Below are 18,751 nucleotides of genomic sequence, written 5' to 3'. Positions count from 1 at the left end.
ATAGCAATGCTAGTGACAGTTTCCTAGATTTTAATAATGACATATCATTGTTTTTTAACTTTTTCCTTTTTCTGTAAAATATAATATAATTCACAAAGGTTGGGAAAGATTTTTGATCCTTTTTTTTTCAAATATCAAAGTAGAGTTTAATAATCAATAGTTTCCAAACAGTCTCTTAATAAATGCAAAGGACTACTACTAAATTATGGAGCATTGCCTATCCAAATACCTAAAATGTAATTCATAAGTAAGAGAAATTAAAAAAAATTCTCTTTTGTATGAATTGCATTTTAGATAATTAGATAGCACGTTCCCAAACTATAGTATATCAAATCATATACTTTCTAATTTTTTAACATTTCATAGCACCACTTCTCTGTTGAATATCCAGCTGAAACCACATTTTTGACTCTGTTTTACCCTTTCTTGAGCTTTTTCTTCAAACCTTCTGATACGAGGCGGCAATCTGCATACACAATCTTGAGCCTTCCTTCCTTCAGCTGAAAGGCCTTCTAGTTTCTCCACATTCCATCTCTTCACCAAGAATTCCATGATATCGGCATAGTCCCTTGCTGTGTATACACCTAACCTCTGTGCAACAGCTGAAAAGTGATCAAACAACTTATCATCCTCCCCATCATATATCAAATGGGCAGGCATGGTAATCTTCTTCCGCATCATGTCCTCAAAAGCTATGACGGTATCGTTAGGATCAATCTCAAACAACTTTTCAACTATTTTAGTATATGCAGTCTCGTGGCGCTTCTCATCTGCAGCAATAGTTCCACATATTTGAGCTAGTCTAAGATCACCATGGTCTTTGGCAAATCTTGCAGTATTACCATGTGATATGAACGTTGCCCTCTCCTGGAAAGATGTGTACAAAAAGCAGAGAAAGGGACTATTTTCTGTCCGGGGATTCTATAGAGACAAGAACCCAAGTCAAAATACATTACATCTATATTACCCTCACTAAGGTCTCAAATAGGGTGAATGAAAAAAACAATGCAAAAAAAGATAAGGTTTTATAAAGATTGTGTATAAGTTTTTGTACTTTGCATCAATGTCAATACAGATTACACTTAATGGCTTTCTTATCTTGATGATAGATCAATTCAATGATTCATTATCAAAATGAAAGAGTTGTAACAGTCCTTTGATCCATCATCAGGATGAGAGAATTCTGATGATGAATCGTTGAGTGTGATCTGAAACATCAATGTAAACAAAAGTCTACACAATAGAATCCAAAACACTAAAGAAAAAAACGATAGTCTAAATTGTATTAATATAGATTTTAATATCTAATTGCCACCAATATCAAATTCAATAATTACAATAGCTTTTAGTATATGTTTGCAAAGATCAGTGAAAAATATTAGAATGATGATGAATGCTTACCATTCCTGACCCAATGAGGTACTGTATGGTCTTTTCAATCTGTCTCATGTCCACACGGCCACACAAGTAAAGATACTTATTGAGAAGATCACCGTGTCTGTTCTCTTCAGCTGTCCACATACGAGTCCACACAGCCCAGGATGTGGGACTGCAACCACTTTCATCACGCACTCCATCTAGAGTGTTAAGCATAGTCTGATAAATAGGCAATGCTTCCTCTGTAATCATATCTCCCACCAGACAAACTAAATAGTCATCCGGCAATTCACGAGACCGTTCCTGTAACTCTTTAATGTCATGGATAAAGGCCTCATAAGCAGGATCGGGCAAAAAGTCTTGTGGCTGCCAAGAATTCTCAATGGGTCTTAAATGGGTCAATATAGTCTCTTCTACCCAACCCTCGAGTGATTTAAAGATTTCAATTTTCTGAGGTGGCATGGAATGAAGCACCTGTTCATGAATCTGACGCTTCAGGAACTGATTTTTACCCTTTTCAACTTCCCTGAGAATGAAATGCAACAGTTTAGAAATTCCCCAACAATCTATCTCACAAAAAAACTAAAGATAGTATCATTTATCTCTTCTCTGAAAATATCATGTTTTTATTTCCCGTTTCTTTAAATTTTAAGCATTTTGAAACTTTATCATTTCACTCGGAAAGATCTTAGATATCATATTAACAGATCTACTCTTTTTAATGCCTGAAATCTCATCAAAGGGGAAAAAGTAGAAGAAATGAAGCATGATTCTTCAAACTTACTTTGCCTTATGAGAAAGCACCGCAGTCATCGAAACCCTGCGAGATCCCCCAACTTCACTTCTGGCATATTTAGGGGTCACCATGCATTTCACAGCAGACACAGAGGCCATTTCACAGAAAATATCACACCGAAAACAGAAAAAACCAGTACAAACAACTTTTCCAGAAGAAGTAACTAAAGAATTTTGGACTTCCAAATCACAATTTCCTCACCACATTAGTGTTTAAGACAACTTCCTCTCCTCTTTCCCTACGTTTCCTCACCACATTACTCTTTAAAATTCATTCAGTTTCCCCTGCCGGCCGGCTTAACCAGCACACTAAGCATTGACTTGGCTGGTCGGCCTCCAACCACTTTAAAATTCATAATGGATATTTAACTTTCTAGTTTGACTTTAAGTATCTCAATTAACTACTAGTAATAAATTAATAATGATCAATATTACTAAAATTAATTAAAACTCAATGGGTCCTTGCTCTATTGGTGAAGTTGAATGGTTTCAAATGAGCCCACGAGAGATCAAGTCTTGTTGAGTGCAAGGCTCTGACATAATAAATAAATAAAAATAGTTTAATTGTGAACAAGTTATTGTTTTGCAATATTGTGTGAATTGTGCAATGTATATATGTATCACTAGACTTGGACAAGTGTGACAATTGGGAAAAGTTTGTTTGAAATCCATAATAATTTTAAGTACATTTTCTTTCAAAACATAGAAATGATGCAAGTTATATATTTTATTTGCTAATGCAATATGAACTCACCCAAACAATGATGATATGGTGATCATGGGAAGAAATCAAATGGTATGATAACAACTAAAAAAAGGGTGTCTGTGTTAATTTGAACTATAAAACTAATTTAAAATTTCTATCCATCTCAATACAGTTAATCAAAGACAACTAATAAAGGAAGTCATATAAAATGACAAGAATTAGAAATAGTTAGATGGCTACATAAGTACATTCATATCTTCTATTGCAAGTTAAAAGCCAAGGTTTGTTGTTTGCAACTAGAAGTATTCTCAAGCATAGGGTTTGGATCTTGAAAGATGTCAAAATAAAATAATATACTATTGCATCATATATACAAAGTATAAATAATAATAGAAAAATTGTAATATAATTAGTTTAGTCTTCTAAAATTTTCTAGCAAAAATTTAATTAGAGTTAATTTATTTTAGTTCTTGACAAATACTAATCGAAGGGTATTATTATTAAATATAGGAGCTTTTTCCACAAGTAATTTCATTTGTAATACCCAACATTAATATGAGATGGAACAAAATTTTGGCAAAATATAGCTTTAATCAATATGACAATAGTGTTGAGCCAAAAAAATTATAATTTTTAAGGAGTGGATAATTGCATATACTTTCTAAATATAGTGCAAGAAACAAAATAGTGTGAGATAAATTAAAAGTTAAAGTGTGATGTTTAAGGCTGACCGTAAAAAATGAAGAACACAAATGATCATTAAGAGCGGAGGGGGGGTGAGGGGGTGGCTGAATTGGTGATAATCATAAATTTTATACTTTAAATCTGACTGTGCCAACATAAATAAGAAAATAGATTAAAGAATTTGCAAACAAGAGGCATACACTTAACATAGGATATATGATGAAAACCCACGATGGGGAAAAACCTCGGTGAGAAATGTTGTTGGAGTCTACCGCTCCAATCTAGCCTTAAAATGGAAAATTGATTACAATATGTTTTAGGCCATCAATCCAAGGAGCACCAACCCCTGATTTTATGAGCACCTACTCAAAGGAGCACCTACCCCTGCTTTGAGCACCCACTCAGAGATTTACAATGATTCAATAAACAATTCGATACTATAGAGACCTTGTTACAAATGAGTTTTGTAACACCTTACAAATTTCCAATTGCCTGCTCACAAAATGTTATGAATGTTCTACTACTATGTTATTTTGCTGCTCTAAATTCTCTTCTCTTGTATACCTTTTCCCTTTTCTGGTTCTAACTTCTTCACCTCTTTGCTATACTTTTTTGCCTTGTCTGCTCTACCTTCTTAATCCTCTAATTTTTCTTTCTACATCAACCTTTGGTTGGAACTTATCTTCTTTTTACCTTCTCAGTATTTTGCTAGCAATAATTTTTGCGATGTTATTAACTGCTCGGGCATCGTGTTATTGACACCTGCAGAATACGCTTTCATACTACCTTCTTTTTCCACTCTCTATTCTCACCTTCTCTATTTTTGCAGAGCTTCTCTATCTGCTAACTTCCAACTCTCTAGAACACAACATTTTCAACTACACACAAACTTCACTAAGAAGCAATTTACATCCAACTAGATTTTTCCCACCTAGGATGAATTAAAAAATTAATTTTCTCGACATCTGAGAAATCCAATTTGCCAGTTGATTTGATCCTCTGAACATTCTCTCCAGACAACTAGTCATCAATAATAAATGATCCCCTTGGATTCCTTTAGAAATCAGATTGTATCTCTGAGCATGGATTACTATTTTTAGTAATCTATTTTTGCAAAGCTTCTCTATTTGCTAACTTACAAATCTCTATTACACCACATCTTCAACTACACACAAACTTCACTAAGAAGCAATTTACATCCAACTAGAATTTTCCCACCAAGGATGAATTAAAAAAATAATTTTCTCAACATTTGAGAAATCCAATCTGCCAATTGATTTTCCTCTGAACATTCTCTCTTGACAAATAGCTGTCAATAATAAATGATCCCATTGGATTCCTTTAGAAATCAAATTGTATCTCTGAGCATGGATTACTATTTTTAGTAATCTTGAATTTTGCAATCCATTCGAATATTTCTAGATGATTCTGGAGCTAATCCACCTTCTCCAGTATAGGTCTGCATTGAATGCTCATGTCTCTTCATCTTTGTCTGAGAGTACCATAATCTTTGCAATCAGATTTGATTCTGCACTCAGCCCCCCCATTTTCAAAATCATATCTTCAGTTACCGCTCTGCTCAACATTAATTTTTGTTTTTGCATGTTACTCAGATTGGAAAATATTATCTCATATGTATGCTCTTGCTTCATTGACCAATCAAAACGATTTTATTGTCCACCTAACATTTTTTTGTCACCCAACCACTTGTTGAATGGTGGGACCCAATAACAAAAACCTTATCTCACAAAGGGTCCACGTGTGGAAGAAAATCCACGTTGGATTCGCGAGCTGTGTAGATGTATTCCACAAGTCATATAACATGCATGTTATATGCATCGCGAATCAACTACTCTTCCTTCATGCAAGCTGGTGGGATAATGCGTTTTCTATCGATTTCCTTGTCAAACATCATTTCCTCCCAAGCCTTCTTACCACATAGGCTAACAAGATTCATCTATTCCCTTTGGTATTTTTATCTTTCACGACCATATCTATCCAAGTATTCATGACGCAGGATAATGAGTTACTTTATTTATCTTTGTTTATTGTTACCCCGCAAGGTTATCTTACAACGAATAACATGCCGCGGGATAACGAGATTCACAATTTTCTTCACTTAAGTGTTATCCCGCAAGGTTATCTAATAGTGAATAACATGCCGCGATATAAGCCGAGTAACATAACCTGCGTGTTATTGACATCTTTGTCACACTTTAGTGACTAGCCCGCAAAGTGTTTTGCCTTAAGTGTTTCTTGTTGTGGGATAGCGAGGGCTGCATAACTTTCATGTTATTGACTTCTTGATAGACCGACACAACTAACCCATCATGTTATTGACATCTACAGTCACATTTTATAGCTTTGTAGATAGCGATAACCTACGTGTTATTGACAACTACGTCTGATGCTTACTGTAACTGCATGCGATAAGCTGCGTGTTATTGACAATTGCAACTAACTTTTTCTGAGTCAGACCAGATTTCACAATACATTTCCAATACAATTGCTTGTGTCATCCTTGTCCATTTTCATGCCTCAATGACATGCTTCATGCAATCCTCTTGTATCTCCTTGTGCATATAACATGGTGTGTTATACAATGCTGCAACAAAACTTTTGCCAACCTATCAATCTGAACTCTCCACTGTATCTTGTCAATTGTTGACATCAACGACAATCTAATGACAACAATCTCCCCCTTTGGCATTGATGTCAAGGCACTTTCTTCTCTCCTCCTTGACAAAAATGACAAAGGGCTTGATAGACAACACATTCATACTTATTCTTCTCCCCCTATGACCATCTCTATGCACATAGATCTAGATTGTCAATACCGTCTAAAGGCTAGATGAACCATTATTACAATATAAAAAGAAGTACCAATAAAGTGTACAAAAATTTCAAAACTCCCCCTAAGACAAGCATGAGGTTCAAGGACAAGAAGGTAAAGCAATATACTCCCCCTGAGCAAGAGACTACATAAAAATGGTTTAAGTGTTGAAGGAAGGTGGAACAACACCAAATTTTTGTCTCATAGATTCATAGTTGTCTTTTGGTAGTGGCTTAGTGAAAATGTCAGCTACATTAATGTCTCCTTTGAATCTTGTTCACCCAACCACTTGTTGAATGGTGGGACCCATTAACAAAAACCTCATCTCACAAAGGGTCCACGTGTGAAAGAAAATCCATGTTGGATTTGCGGGCTGTGTAGATGTATTCCGTGGGTCATATAACATGCATGTTATATGCATCGTGAATCACCAACTCTTCTTTCATGCAAGCTGGTGGGATAATGTGATTTCTACTGATTTCCTTGTCCCACATCATTTCCTCTTAGACCTTCTTACCATGTGGGCTAACGGGATCCATCTATTCCCTTTGGTATTTTTACCTTGCATGACCATCTCTCTCCAAGTTTGCATGACATGCGATAACGAGCTACCTTATTTACCTTTGTTTATTGTTACCCCGCAAGGTTATCTTACAATGAATAACATACTACAGGATAACAAGATTCATTGTTTTCTTCACTTTAGTGTTATCCCGCATGGTTATCTAATAGCGAATAACATGCTGCGGGATAAGCTAAGTATCATAACCTGCATGTTATTGACATCTTCGTCACACTTTAGTGACTAGCCTGCAAAGTGTTTTTCCTTAAGTGTTTCTTGTCATGAGATAGCGGGGGGCGCATAATTATCATATTATTGACATCCTGATAGACCAACACAACTAACCCGTCATGTTATTGACATCTGTAGTAACATTTTGCAACTTTGTAAATAGTGATAACCTACATGTTATTGACAATTGCGATTGATACTCACTGTAACTGCATGCGATAACCTGCGTGTTATTGACAATTGCAACTAACTTTTTTTTGAGTCAGACTAGATTTCACAATACATTTCCAACACAATTTCTTTTGTCTTCCTTGTCCATTTTCATGCCTCAATGACATGCTTCATGCAATCCTCCTATATCTCTTTGTGCATATAACATGATGTGTTATACGATGCTGCAACAACACTTTTGTCGACCTGTCAATCTTAACTCTCCACTGCATCTTGTCAATTGTTGACATCAATGGTAATATAATGCCAACAATCTCCCCCTTTGGCATTGATGTCAACACACTTTCTTCTCTTCCCCTTTGACAACAATGGAAAATGGCTTGATAGACAACACATTCAGACTTATTCTTCTCCCCTGTGACCATCTCTATGTGCATAGATCTAGATTGTTAGTACTGTCTGAAGGTTAGATGAACCATTATTACAATATAAAAAGTAGTACCAATACTTCTTACAAAAATTTCAAAACTCCCCTTGAGACAAGCATGAGGTTCAAGGATAGGAAGGTAAAGCAATATACTCCCCCTGAACCAGAGACTACATAAAAATAGTTTAAGTGTTGAAGGAAGGTGGAACTGCATTGACATGTGATTGTTTAGGAGCTTCTTGAAATCTTTCCACCATGCACACCGCTTGAACTATATCTAGCCTTGACCCTGTTAGATATAACAAACTCCCAATCATTGATCTTTACAAAGTCTAATCTACATTGGGTGACTCATCATCCTTACTTAGCTTGCATCCAGTCACCATGGGAGTACTAGCCAGCTTGTTGTCCTCGATATGAAAATTCTTTAACATATCTTTGGCATACTTGGTTTGTGATATAAATATACCCTTATCTAATTGAGAAATCTGCAAACCAAGGAAATATGATAGCTCTCCACGTAAAGACATCTCAAACTACATTTGATTAGCAAATTCTTTACATGGGACATCTTTGTTGCCTGCAAAAATGATATCATCTACATATATAACCACAATGATCATAAGATTACCATTTACCTTTATATAAAAGTTTCTATTAGCACACCCGTTTTTAAATCCTTGCTGATGTAAGTACTTATCCAACCTAGAATACCATGCTTTAGGTGCCTGCTTTAGACCATACAAAGATTTTCTCAATCTACATACACAGTTCTCATCTTCATGTAGCTGAAATCCTTCAAGTTGCTCAATATAGACCTCTTCTTCAAGATTGTCATTCAAGAAAGAAGATTTTACGTCCATTTGATATACTTTGTATTCTTTATAGGCTAAGAATGCCAAGAATAGCCTTATAGATTTAAGCCTTGCAAGTGGTACAAATGTTTCTTCAAAATTTACGCCCTCTACCTGAGCATATCCCTTGCATGTACAAGTCTTTCCTTGTTCCTTATTACATTGCCTTCTTCACTCATCTTGTTCCTATAGACCCATTTGGTGCCAATAACATTCTTGTCTACTAGCCTAGGAACCAATTCCCAAGTCTTGTTCTTCTCTATTTCTTGCAACTCTTCTTCCATGGCCTCCATCCACTTCTCACTCTTGCTGGCTTCATCATATGTCTTGGGTTCCATCTCGGTCATAAGGCAAAAATTTACTTGTTCATTGTTCCTTGTTCTCCTTCTTGTTTGCACACCATCATTCTTGTTGCCTATAATTTGATCCTCAAGGTGATTTTTTTGAACATACTTATTTGAAGCTTTGTTTGGTTCCTCATCTTTCCCATCATACATCAAATGGTTAGGCATAGTAATCTTCTTCCGCATCATGTCTTCAAAAGAAATGAGTGTATCGTTAGGATCAATCTCAAACAAATTCTCATCTATTTTAGTATATGCAGTCTCGTAACGCTTCTCATCTGCAGCAATAGTTCCACATATTTGAGCTAGATTGAGATCAGTGTGATCTTTGGAAAATCTTGCAGTATTACCATGTGATATGAACGTTGCCCTCTCCCGGAAAGATGTGTACAAAAAGCAAAGAGAAGGGCTATTTTGTGTGCGGGGATTCTATAGAGACAAGAACCCAAGTCAAAATACATTATGCTAATATATCTATATTACTTCACTAAGGTCTCAAATAAGGTGAAGGAAAAAAATAATGTTAGAGAAAGATTAGATTTTTACAGTTTATAAAGAATGTTGATTAGTTTCTCGATTCTATTGTATAGGTTTTTGTTTGCATCAACGTTAATGCAGATTACACTTAATGACTTTCTCATCTACAACTTTCTTATCTTGATGATTCATCATCAAAATGAGAGAGCTATAATAACTCTTCGATCCATCATCAAAATGATAGTGTTCTGATGATGAATCATTTAGTGTGATCCGAAACGTTGATGCAAACAAAAATCTACACAATAGAATCCAGAAAACTAAAGAAAAATAGATAAATCATCTAAACTGTATTAATACAGCTTTTAATATCTAATTGACACCTACATCAAATTCAACAATTACAATAGCTTTCATTATACATTTGCAAAGATCAGTGAAAAATATTAGAATGATTAAGAATGGTTTACCATTCTTAATCCAATGAGGTATTGTATGGTCTTTTCAATCTGTCTCATGTCCACACGGCCACACAAGTAAATATATTTATTGAGAAGATCACCGTGTCTGTTCTCTTCGGCAGTCCACATACGAGTCTCATAAGTGGGCAATGCTTCCTCTGTAATCATATCTCCCACCAGACAAACTAAATAGTCATCCGGTAATTCACGAGACCTCTCTCATAAATATTTAATGTCATCATAAAGCCCTCAGAAGTAGGATCAGGCAAAGATTCTTGTGGCTGCCAAGAATTCTTGACGGGTTTTAAATGGACCAATATCTTCTCTTATGCCCAACCCTCGAGTGATTTAAAGATTTCAATCTTCTGAGCCGTTCATGAGCCTCACGTTTCAAGAATAGATTTTTACCCTTTTCAACCTCCCTGAGAATGAAATACATCGCATTAGAAACTCCCCAGAAAATGAAAGATAGTATCATTCATCTCCGCTAGAACTAGACTGTGCAAATATCATGTTTTTAATTCCCGTTTCTTTAAATTCTTAAGCATTGTGAAACTTAATCATATTCACTCTGAAAAAGCTTAGATATCAAATTTTCAGATCTACTCTTTTCAATGCCTGAAATCTCATCAAATGGAAAAATGTAGAAGAAATGAAGCATGATTCTTCAAACTTACTTGGCCTTAGGATGAAGTATTGGAGTCATTGAAACCTTGTGAGATCCAGCCGCCAAATCCAGCACCTGCGAAGATCCCTCAAGTTTAGGGCCACTAAAACCTGAACAAGAAATGAAAAACAGTTTACGTCCACCACATTTAGGGGTCACCATGCCTTTCACAATAGACACAGATGTCATTTCACAAAAAATATCACTGCGAAAACAGAAGAAGCCAGTGCAAACAACTTTTCCAGTAGAAGTAGCTAAAGAAGTTTAGATTTCAAACCGCCCTCACCATGTTTTACTCACCACTTAACTGTTTTAGACGACTTCTCTCCTCTTTCCCTACGTTTCAGTTGGGTATATGAAGCCCAACAGTCACATGGCTGTTTGTCCTCCCCAGAATACTCTTCATTTCATATTTGATATGTTTATATAAATGGCTGTGTGCAGCCCATACATGATATACTGTGTAATTGGATATTGGTTAATAAGAATTCTCCCTGCGTTTCTGGTGGATGTAGCCACTTAGTGGTGAACCACGTTAATCTTGTGTCTTGAGTTCTTTGTTGTGTCTATTATTCTTTCTGTTGTTTTCTGTTCATTATTATGTGTTTTCTCTACTCGTTTTTAAACTAACAATTGGTATCAGAGCTATGGTGAAATATTGAGCAAAGATGGGATCCGATTGGATAGTTGATCCTGGAGTTGGGTGCTTTAATGTTATCAATAAACAGGCCGAAGTTTCAGATGATGAGGCCGAATCCGATGATGAAGCCGAATCAGTCATCAAAAAATTTCTTGGCAATCTAGACTCAGTAGAGAGTGATGTCCAAGTGGAGGATGAAACCAAACATCATTGGTGGGATGGCTGGAAAAAGGAGGAGACTTTGGCTGAAGAAGAAGAGGGTTTGTCATATTCACTATTTGAAGAAGAGACTGGTTTGTTTCCCTTCCAAGATGAGGAGGATGCCTGCCGGGGTGAGGAGGATGTAGTCTTGAATCTAGCGAATGAGGATGCCCCTGAAGAAGAACAAGCAGATTGCAGAAGTGATGATTTATTGTAGCAAATTGCAACAGTGGAGGCAGAGTGGAATGCATTGATTGTAGGTATTGCACAAGTTTCTCCACAAAATACAACAAATTCATTCAATGAGGCAACCGTAAGAATTGGGAGTGATGTTTGCAGGCTATTCACACCTGTACAAGATTTTTATATTTGGGTATTAAAATTTGATAATGTTGATCTTCTAGATATTCTATTACGGGGGAGCACAAGAGCAAGCGACCTTGATGGAGGAGTGTATTATGCATCTGCAGATAGTAGTTTTACTGATTACAGATTACTAGATGAAATAGTTAGAGAATATGTTTTTAACTCTGATCTGACTTGGAGAAGATTAATTCACACTGTTCATGAACAGAGTTTGGCAATATTAAAATCTTCTCAAGAGCTAGTTGTAGTATGAGCCTTGGAATGGAGATGCAGGGAATGTTACAGGCTATGACAATTGGACTTCACGGGGGAGATTGTTGGGCATATGAAGCCCAACAGTCACATGGCTATTTGTCTTCCCCAGAAGACTCTTCATTTCATATTTGATCACACTTTGTGATCTATCATGAGGATGTTGAGAGAATGTCAGAATATGAAAGAATGTAAATTGTGTTTATATCTTGACATTCTCTAAATATCCCACGAATCACATAAGCAATCAAATTGACTCCGATGACATTATCAATGGATTAATCCTCTTGTTTCTCTATGTGCATTGTGCATGATGAGCATTGAGAAAGACAAAGCAAATGAGAAACAAATTATAAAAGTTAAGGACTGCATCAATTGTATAACTTTTTATTTTGTATGCAACAACAATTAATACGTAAAAAAACTACCCTCTTTTTAGTTTGACTTTAGAGATCTTAATTAATTACTAGCAATAAATTAATAATGATTAATATTATTAAAATTAATTAAAAAAATTATTTTCTTTCTAAATATATTTTCTTATCATAAATTATTTATAATGGATATTTTATTCTTAGTTTGACTTTAAGGATCTTAATTAACTATTAATAAAAAATTAATAATGATTACTATTATTAAAATTAAATAAAAAATTTCAATCTAAATTTTCTTTTCTAATAATAGATTATTCATAATAGATACTTAGCAAGAATTATCTTTTTAAGATGTTTTAAATATAATAATAAGTAAATAGAAAATAATAATTATTAACATTTTATTTGTTCATTATAAATATAAACTAGTATACCTATCTTTAAAGGAATAGGTATTGTATGCCAAAAGATTCAATATTTGTTCATTATAATATTATAATATTATAATTAATATTATTAAGATATGATTATATTATTATGTCTTAATATATTATTATTTTTATATTGCCAAATTATTATTATTATATTTTTATTTTATATCCCTTCTTATCTTGAAAAAAGAGTGGACTTTTTGTAAGGACATTTCAATCACCCATAATTAATAATATTATATTGAAAAAATTACCAAGTTAAATGATTGCATATATTGCTAAACTTAGAGTGACAGTTGAGAGGTTGAAGTGAAGATAAAATTAGCATTAATTAATGAAAAATTATTTAATCGAGTTCATGAGAGGAGAAACTAAAACAAATTAAATTAAAAAATAATATATTTTCTTCTTTTCATGCATTTAAGTGTCACAAACATATTAAATTAAATGCTTCTAGTTTTTATTAACACACATTTTTTTATAGATAGGACAAGCATTAACATTATTTTTTACCTTAAAAAATGCAGCAGCGTAGGGAGGAGAGAGGGTTTGAATATGCGACAGGAAAATGCGGGGGTTTTGGCTAATCCTTTGCTGGCGGATCCCTAATGGTGGAGTTGAATGATGGTCATAGTGTAGATAAGGACAATGGGGTAGTTGTGGGTCAGTTTTTTGTGGACCTAAAAGATGAGGATGTTTGAAATACCGACAAGAAGCTGGGTTTTTTAGGTGGATCCAGGAGGTAAGTTGACTTCTACCAAAGCTTTTGTGGGAGAAGGTCTAACTTCTCAGAATATTGCAGGCCTAGCTAGAAATGATAATATTTTAAACATCAAGGGTCAGACTTGAGTCACAGTGCCCAAAATAATGTGGTGAGTTATGGGGTCTTGGGGATTGTTTCTGAGAATGATGGGGCCAACTTGGTGCCAAATTTGAGGGAAGAGGGCCTAGATAGGGTTATAAAACCCTGGGTATCTCTTTTTGGGATTAAAATAACTAGGAAATCATCCCTAACCTTGGTTGACAACATTTGAGACCTTACATTTCTATTCCATATTATCTTTTCTGTGCCCTTAATGCTGGGATCAAGGATGCAATATCCAACCCCAATATCAACCCAAGAATGCATGAAGGTTTAATGGTGATTCTATATAATCACATAAAGAACACTACCATCCAACTGAATATAGCTGAGGTCTCCGAGTCGGAAGAGGATCTTGATGACTCTGATGATGAAGAAGGCGAAGGCTATGACACAGAAGCAGAGATAGAGGACGACCCCCAAATTGCGGGGTCGAGCAGGAAAAATAGTAAAACGGAGCATGGGAAATAGAACAAAGGGTCGGCCAAAAAGAACTAGAGAGGGGAGGATGAGGATAGCTAGTATGAGGAGGATAATGAGACTAATAATGACATGGATACTGAAAGCGAGGAGGTCCAAACCCTCGTGAGATAGAAGCAAAAAAGGAAGACTCCTAAAACTAAGGATGTGGGAACCAAGAATTGGTCACCTCTCATGACTGATTCTAAGGATAAGGGCTTGATGGGGGAGGATACGACCATGAAAGAAGCTCAAAGTTCTGATGTCAGGGAGGTGGGACTGGAAGTGAATCTGGAGACTGTAGGTGACAAGAACCAAGAAGAGCATCACCTGGATATCGACCTCTGTATCAATAATGACATGGATAGGTTCAAACAATTGTTCCTCTGGATGCAAAAGGAAATTACTGGCATTAAAACCAAGAAAGCCCAAGAAGCAGGAAAAATTGAGACTTTACAAGCTTTAGGCTTGGGTAACTTCAATTCCCTCTAAGATTGTCTCAGCGAGCTTACCAAAGCTATTGGTAATGCAGAGGAGATCATCAATTTTAATCACAATAGCTTTCTTAGCCTAGAGAACAGAGCAAAGGCCACTGAAAAAAGACTTGATGGAGTTGAGAACACACTCAAAAAAATTGGTGAGCAAAGTCATAAGATTCTTAAGGTTGCTTCGACTAGTATGAAGGCTCTTATCAGAAAGCTTGAGAATGACCATAGGGATAAGGCTTCGGTGGGCATTATTAAAGTTAAGGAAGATACCCTAGAAAATAAGGAGACAAGGCTTGGGAGAAGAATGTAGGCGAGCACTAGAAAGATGCAAATCCATAGCAAGGAAATTGAGGAAACCCAGCGGGCGGCTGATAGTATGGAACAGCTAGAGCTAGAAGCTGTTGACATGATTCAAACCTTAACCTAAATTTGGGCTCTTTCTATCGGTCCTTTTGGTTTTTTGACTAACTGTCTCTAGTTTGCTAGTGTCTTGCTCGTCAACAGTCTTTTTCTTTAGTGTTGTCTTTTGTGTTTTGTTGCGCTTTAATGTAAATCTTTTGACCTTTTGACTTTAATGGGTTTCAGGGGCACATCAAAACTTTTTTTCCCATATTCAAAAATATTTTAGACCTTGAGAATGGTAAGTTTGCCTTCCCAGTTCCTAATTAAAAAAGAACTAAAAAATTAAAATGAAAGTAAATAAAAAGTAGTTGTTATGAGGCCAATGAAAATGAATGTCTTGAAAATATTTTAGTTATTTAATTTCATTTTATTTTACTTATTTAATTTAATTCATTTAAGTTTTTTAATTAATTTTGTCCTGAATATATTAAATCGTGAGAGTCCCAAACCTATAAATAACAACAAAACTAGTAAGGGACAAAAACCAAGGTCTTATGAGGAGTGAGAGCAAGAGACGGGAATGCCTATTGCCAATTAAGAACAAAAACTAGTAGGCATCTAGAACTACTAACAAAATCTAGACCACTAACAAGTAGAACCAATGAACCATAAAATAGAGAAAAACAAAACCCCACCTAAGGAAAAAACCGATGGCCAACCTAGTGGGGGAAAACACTAGGTTCCTATCTTGGCTGATTTATTTACCTATTTTTTAGAAAAGGAGAGCTTCCTGTTAGATACTTTCCCAGAGGAGATAGTCAAGTAATCTAGGGCTGCCCTCACCTTTGACATAGATGCCTCCAGCCTAGTGGTAGTGGAGGACTCCAAATGGTGTGTCTTCTTTGCTTTCCTCCTCTCAATTCGGTCATCTCCATATTTTGAGCACACATCTTCTCCATTTTCATTTTCAGGGAGTCTTAATTATCATATATAGCCTCAACCACTTTTGCCAAATCCTTTGTATTGTTTCCTTGGTTTTTTTTTTCACTAAATCCCTCAACTATCTTCTCCAAACCTCCCCCCTTTTCAACCATTTTGATGAATTTACTTGGGGTCGTCGAAAATCCCTTGTCCTTGTCATCGATTTCCCAACTTGAATCTCTAGCGTCGACTTCAACAAGGGCCTCAAGTCTCTTGATTTTCTTCTTAGCCACCTCAAATTGATGAATAAGCCAATAGATGACAAGTTCATGTTTGTTGGAACCCTTGTAGCTTGTTCATTGACCTTGTCCATAAAGAGGGGGAATTCATTCTATATTAGAACATTGAGAGGTGAAGAATGAGGGGAGCCAAGGGTAGGAGGGGTAGCAAAATTACTCACAAAGTTGTCAGGGGTCCATTCAAACCTAATGGACCTAGAATAAGTTGTCTCCTCTAAATCTTGTTCAACAATTTTTAACTTTTTAATAGAGAATTGACCAGCAATTTGGGTCAGGGTGATTTAAGATTTAGTAGTCCTAGAAAGGCTATCCCAGGTTGGGTTCTTCTAGGGATTTGGGGTTGCTTTTGTATCAACCAAGTTGACTAGTAACTCAATACATAGGGTTTAGCCACAAGTTGGTGTTAAACCTAGGGAAAAATTATAGAGTAGAACGACAACTTGGTGCATGGGAAGGGTACCATTAAATTTTTCCACCACAAAAAATTAGGAAATAGATGAAAAAATCCAGAAGGGAAAGCTCATTTTGATGCTATACCTTAAATGATTAAGCATGAGAAACATATGGGAATGGAAATGCTTAAACAACCTATCTAGGATGACCAATTTTATCAAGAGCAATACAACCTCTTTCCAAATTCCTAATAGGTTGTCCTTTTTGAATCCAGTTTTGGTGATGGGCAACATTCTCACCCAAGCCCAAAAATCTTTTAAAGTCCTTAGAGTTTCCTTTAGTAGTTTTTTGGAAGGACGTGCCTTCCCCAACCAACCTAGTGGCATCTACAATAGTCTCCATTGACACTTTGAACTTCACCTTCCTCACCTGGACTTCTTCGTCCTCCTATGATAGGGTGAATTATTTCAATAACAAGTGATCAAAGCCCTTCATTCCTTCCACATAGTTAGTTAGATTACCCTAAACTACTTTCTCCCCAAGAGCCTCATTTTCTTCGAACTTATCACAACTATCAGGCTCTATTTGAATTAAATCACCTCCCATGGTCACTACAAAAAACCTAGAGCCCAAAGAAAAGGATGGGTTACACAAATTAGGTTTAAGAAAAAAAAATAAGAGCGATATTATAAATTCCACTTTCTCTTGTTTTAAAGAGGAAAGTCCACTTTATGAATGATTGAAATATGTTGTGGACAAGTTACAAAGCAAAAAGGCAATTTTGAAATCTTTAGGACTCATTGATTTTAATGTCCCCATTAATCATGGCACAAATATCTATAGGCAATTCACGTTGATATGTCTAGATATTAATCCCCATGGAGAAAGGACCTAGGTTGGCTGACCATTCTGTAGTCGTATTACCTTCCCAGAGGATATGTTGATAAATTATGCGGTCCAATGTAGTAGTGACATGTTGGCATATAGAGATGATATTTTCCACCTTCCAACCTTCTTTTTCTATACATTATAATATCATAATAACATTCTTTGAATCACCTTCAATGATTAATATTTTTCTTTTATTTTTGAAGATGGATATGCCATGAAATTTCACGATCACCTCAACCATGCTAGAGGTTTAGATACCTATATTGGCAATGTAGGCCGCCACCACTTTGCATCTTGAGTTTCTAATAACGCTATCCCGTCTCACTTAAATTGGGTTCCCTTTAGAGGTTCCATTAAAATGTAACTTCAACTAACCAGAATCAAGAGGGGGGGAACCATTTAATGCCATTTTAAACCCAAAATGAGGGTAATTAAAATTAGACATGGCATCTTCAAACTCCCAATTTTTGGCTACACACTAGTTTAGAGATGAGGGGGCCATGAATGGCTATTCTTAATGAAAACTTTCATGTTCTCCTTAGCCTGATTAATGATCACATTAGATAGGACCAGCTAATGTGAATTGCGATCGTTGAAAATCCTATTGTTATGTTCCTTCCATAAACTCCATCCCATATGGAGAAAGGCTTGCCGCCAAAGTTCCTCGATGAGAGGATGAGTAGTAGACAGAGTCCAAGCAATAGAGGCCATCTTAGTGCATTGGTGTCACACCTAGGAAAATGAAAAGGTGCTAGTGATCTTTTGTCTAACCTACGAAGAATACATATAGTGGAACAAAATATAGTCGATGCTTTTCTTCACTTCTTAACAAAGAATAAATCTATTCACCATCTAGAATCCTCTCTTCTGAAGATTGTTAACAGTTGGGATCTTCTTATGAAAAAACATCCACTATAACAAGCATACCTTAGGGTTTTTTTAGAACTCCAAACTAACAATCAATTAAAAGAGGGTTGTAGAGAAGGAAAAATGAGAGCTTGAAACCAGATTTAATAGAGTAAAGAAATAATTAGAATGAGCCTAAACCAATTGTCATCAGCATCCCCCTAAAGAACCTTAATTTGTTGATAATCCTTAGAAGTTCCTTAGTAGCGATCCTGAGAGGCGGAGTGAACTCCTTTAAAGAGAATCTCTAGATAGGCAAAAAGGTGTTTGGAAACCAATAGTCAAATAAAAAGACCTCAAATCTATCAACTAGAGCATTCTTAATAATCAAGAAAAT

General features: G+C 35.7%; 1 protein-coding gene and 1 pseudogene across 1 annotated transcript; both read right to left on the bottom strand.

The window, feature by feature from the left end:
• Positions 1-319: 319 nt before the first annotated feature.
• On the bottom strand, positions 320-2,415 carry LOC131052578 (stearoyl-[acyl-carrier-protein] 9-desaturase, chloroplastic-like). Its single transcript, XM_057987163.2, has 3 exons — positions 2,162-2,415; positions 1,402-1,903; positions 320-921 (listed from the first exon to the last, which is right to left on the bottom strand). Exons 1-3 carry the CDS (start codon positions 2,269-2,271, stop codon positions 361-363), a joined length of 1,173 nt encoding a protein of 390 aa, XP_057843146.2. The 5' UTR covers positions 2,272-2,415; the 3' UTR covers positions 320-360.
• Positions 2,416-8,118: 5,703 nt separating this feature from the next.
• On the bottom strand, positions 8,119-10,778 carry LOC131052564 (stearoyl-[acyl-carrier-protein] 9-desaturase 5, chloroplastic-like; annotated as a pseudogene).
• Positions 10,779-18,751: the final 7,973 nt, after the last annotated feature.

This window comes from Cryptomeria japonica, chromosome 9, assembly GCF_030272615.1.
Source record: "Cryptomeria japonica chromosome 9, Sugi_1.0, whole genome shotgun sequence".
In the NCBI taxonomy this organism is placed as follows: domain Eukaryota; kingdom Viridiplantae; phylum Streptophyta; class Pinopsida; order Cupressales; family Cupressaceae; genus Cryptomeria; species Cryptomeria japonica.
The sequence above is the reverse complement of the archived record's forward strand: the minus strand, read 5'-3'. Positions and strand labels throughout refer to the sequence as shown.

Excerpts from the sequence above, each read along its gene's own strand:
- LOC131052578 (XM_057987163.2), bottom strand. The coding sequence starts at position 2,271 with ATGGCCTCTGTGTCTGCTGTGAAATGCATGGTGACCCCTAAATATGCC. Across the intron at positions 1,904-2,161 it reads GTGCTTTCTCATAAGGCAAA|GGAAGTTGAAAAGGGTAAAA; the intron begins GTAAGTTTGAAG and ends TTTCATTCTCAG. Across the intron at positions 922-1,401 it reads ACCTCATTGGGTCAGGAATG|AATCCCCGGACAGAAAATAG; the intron begins GTAAGCATTCAT and ends TTGTCTCTATAG.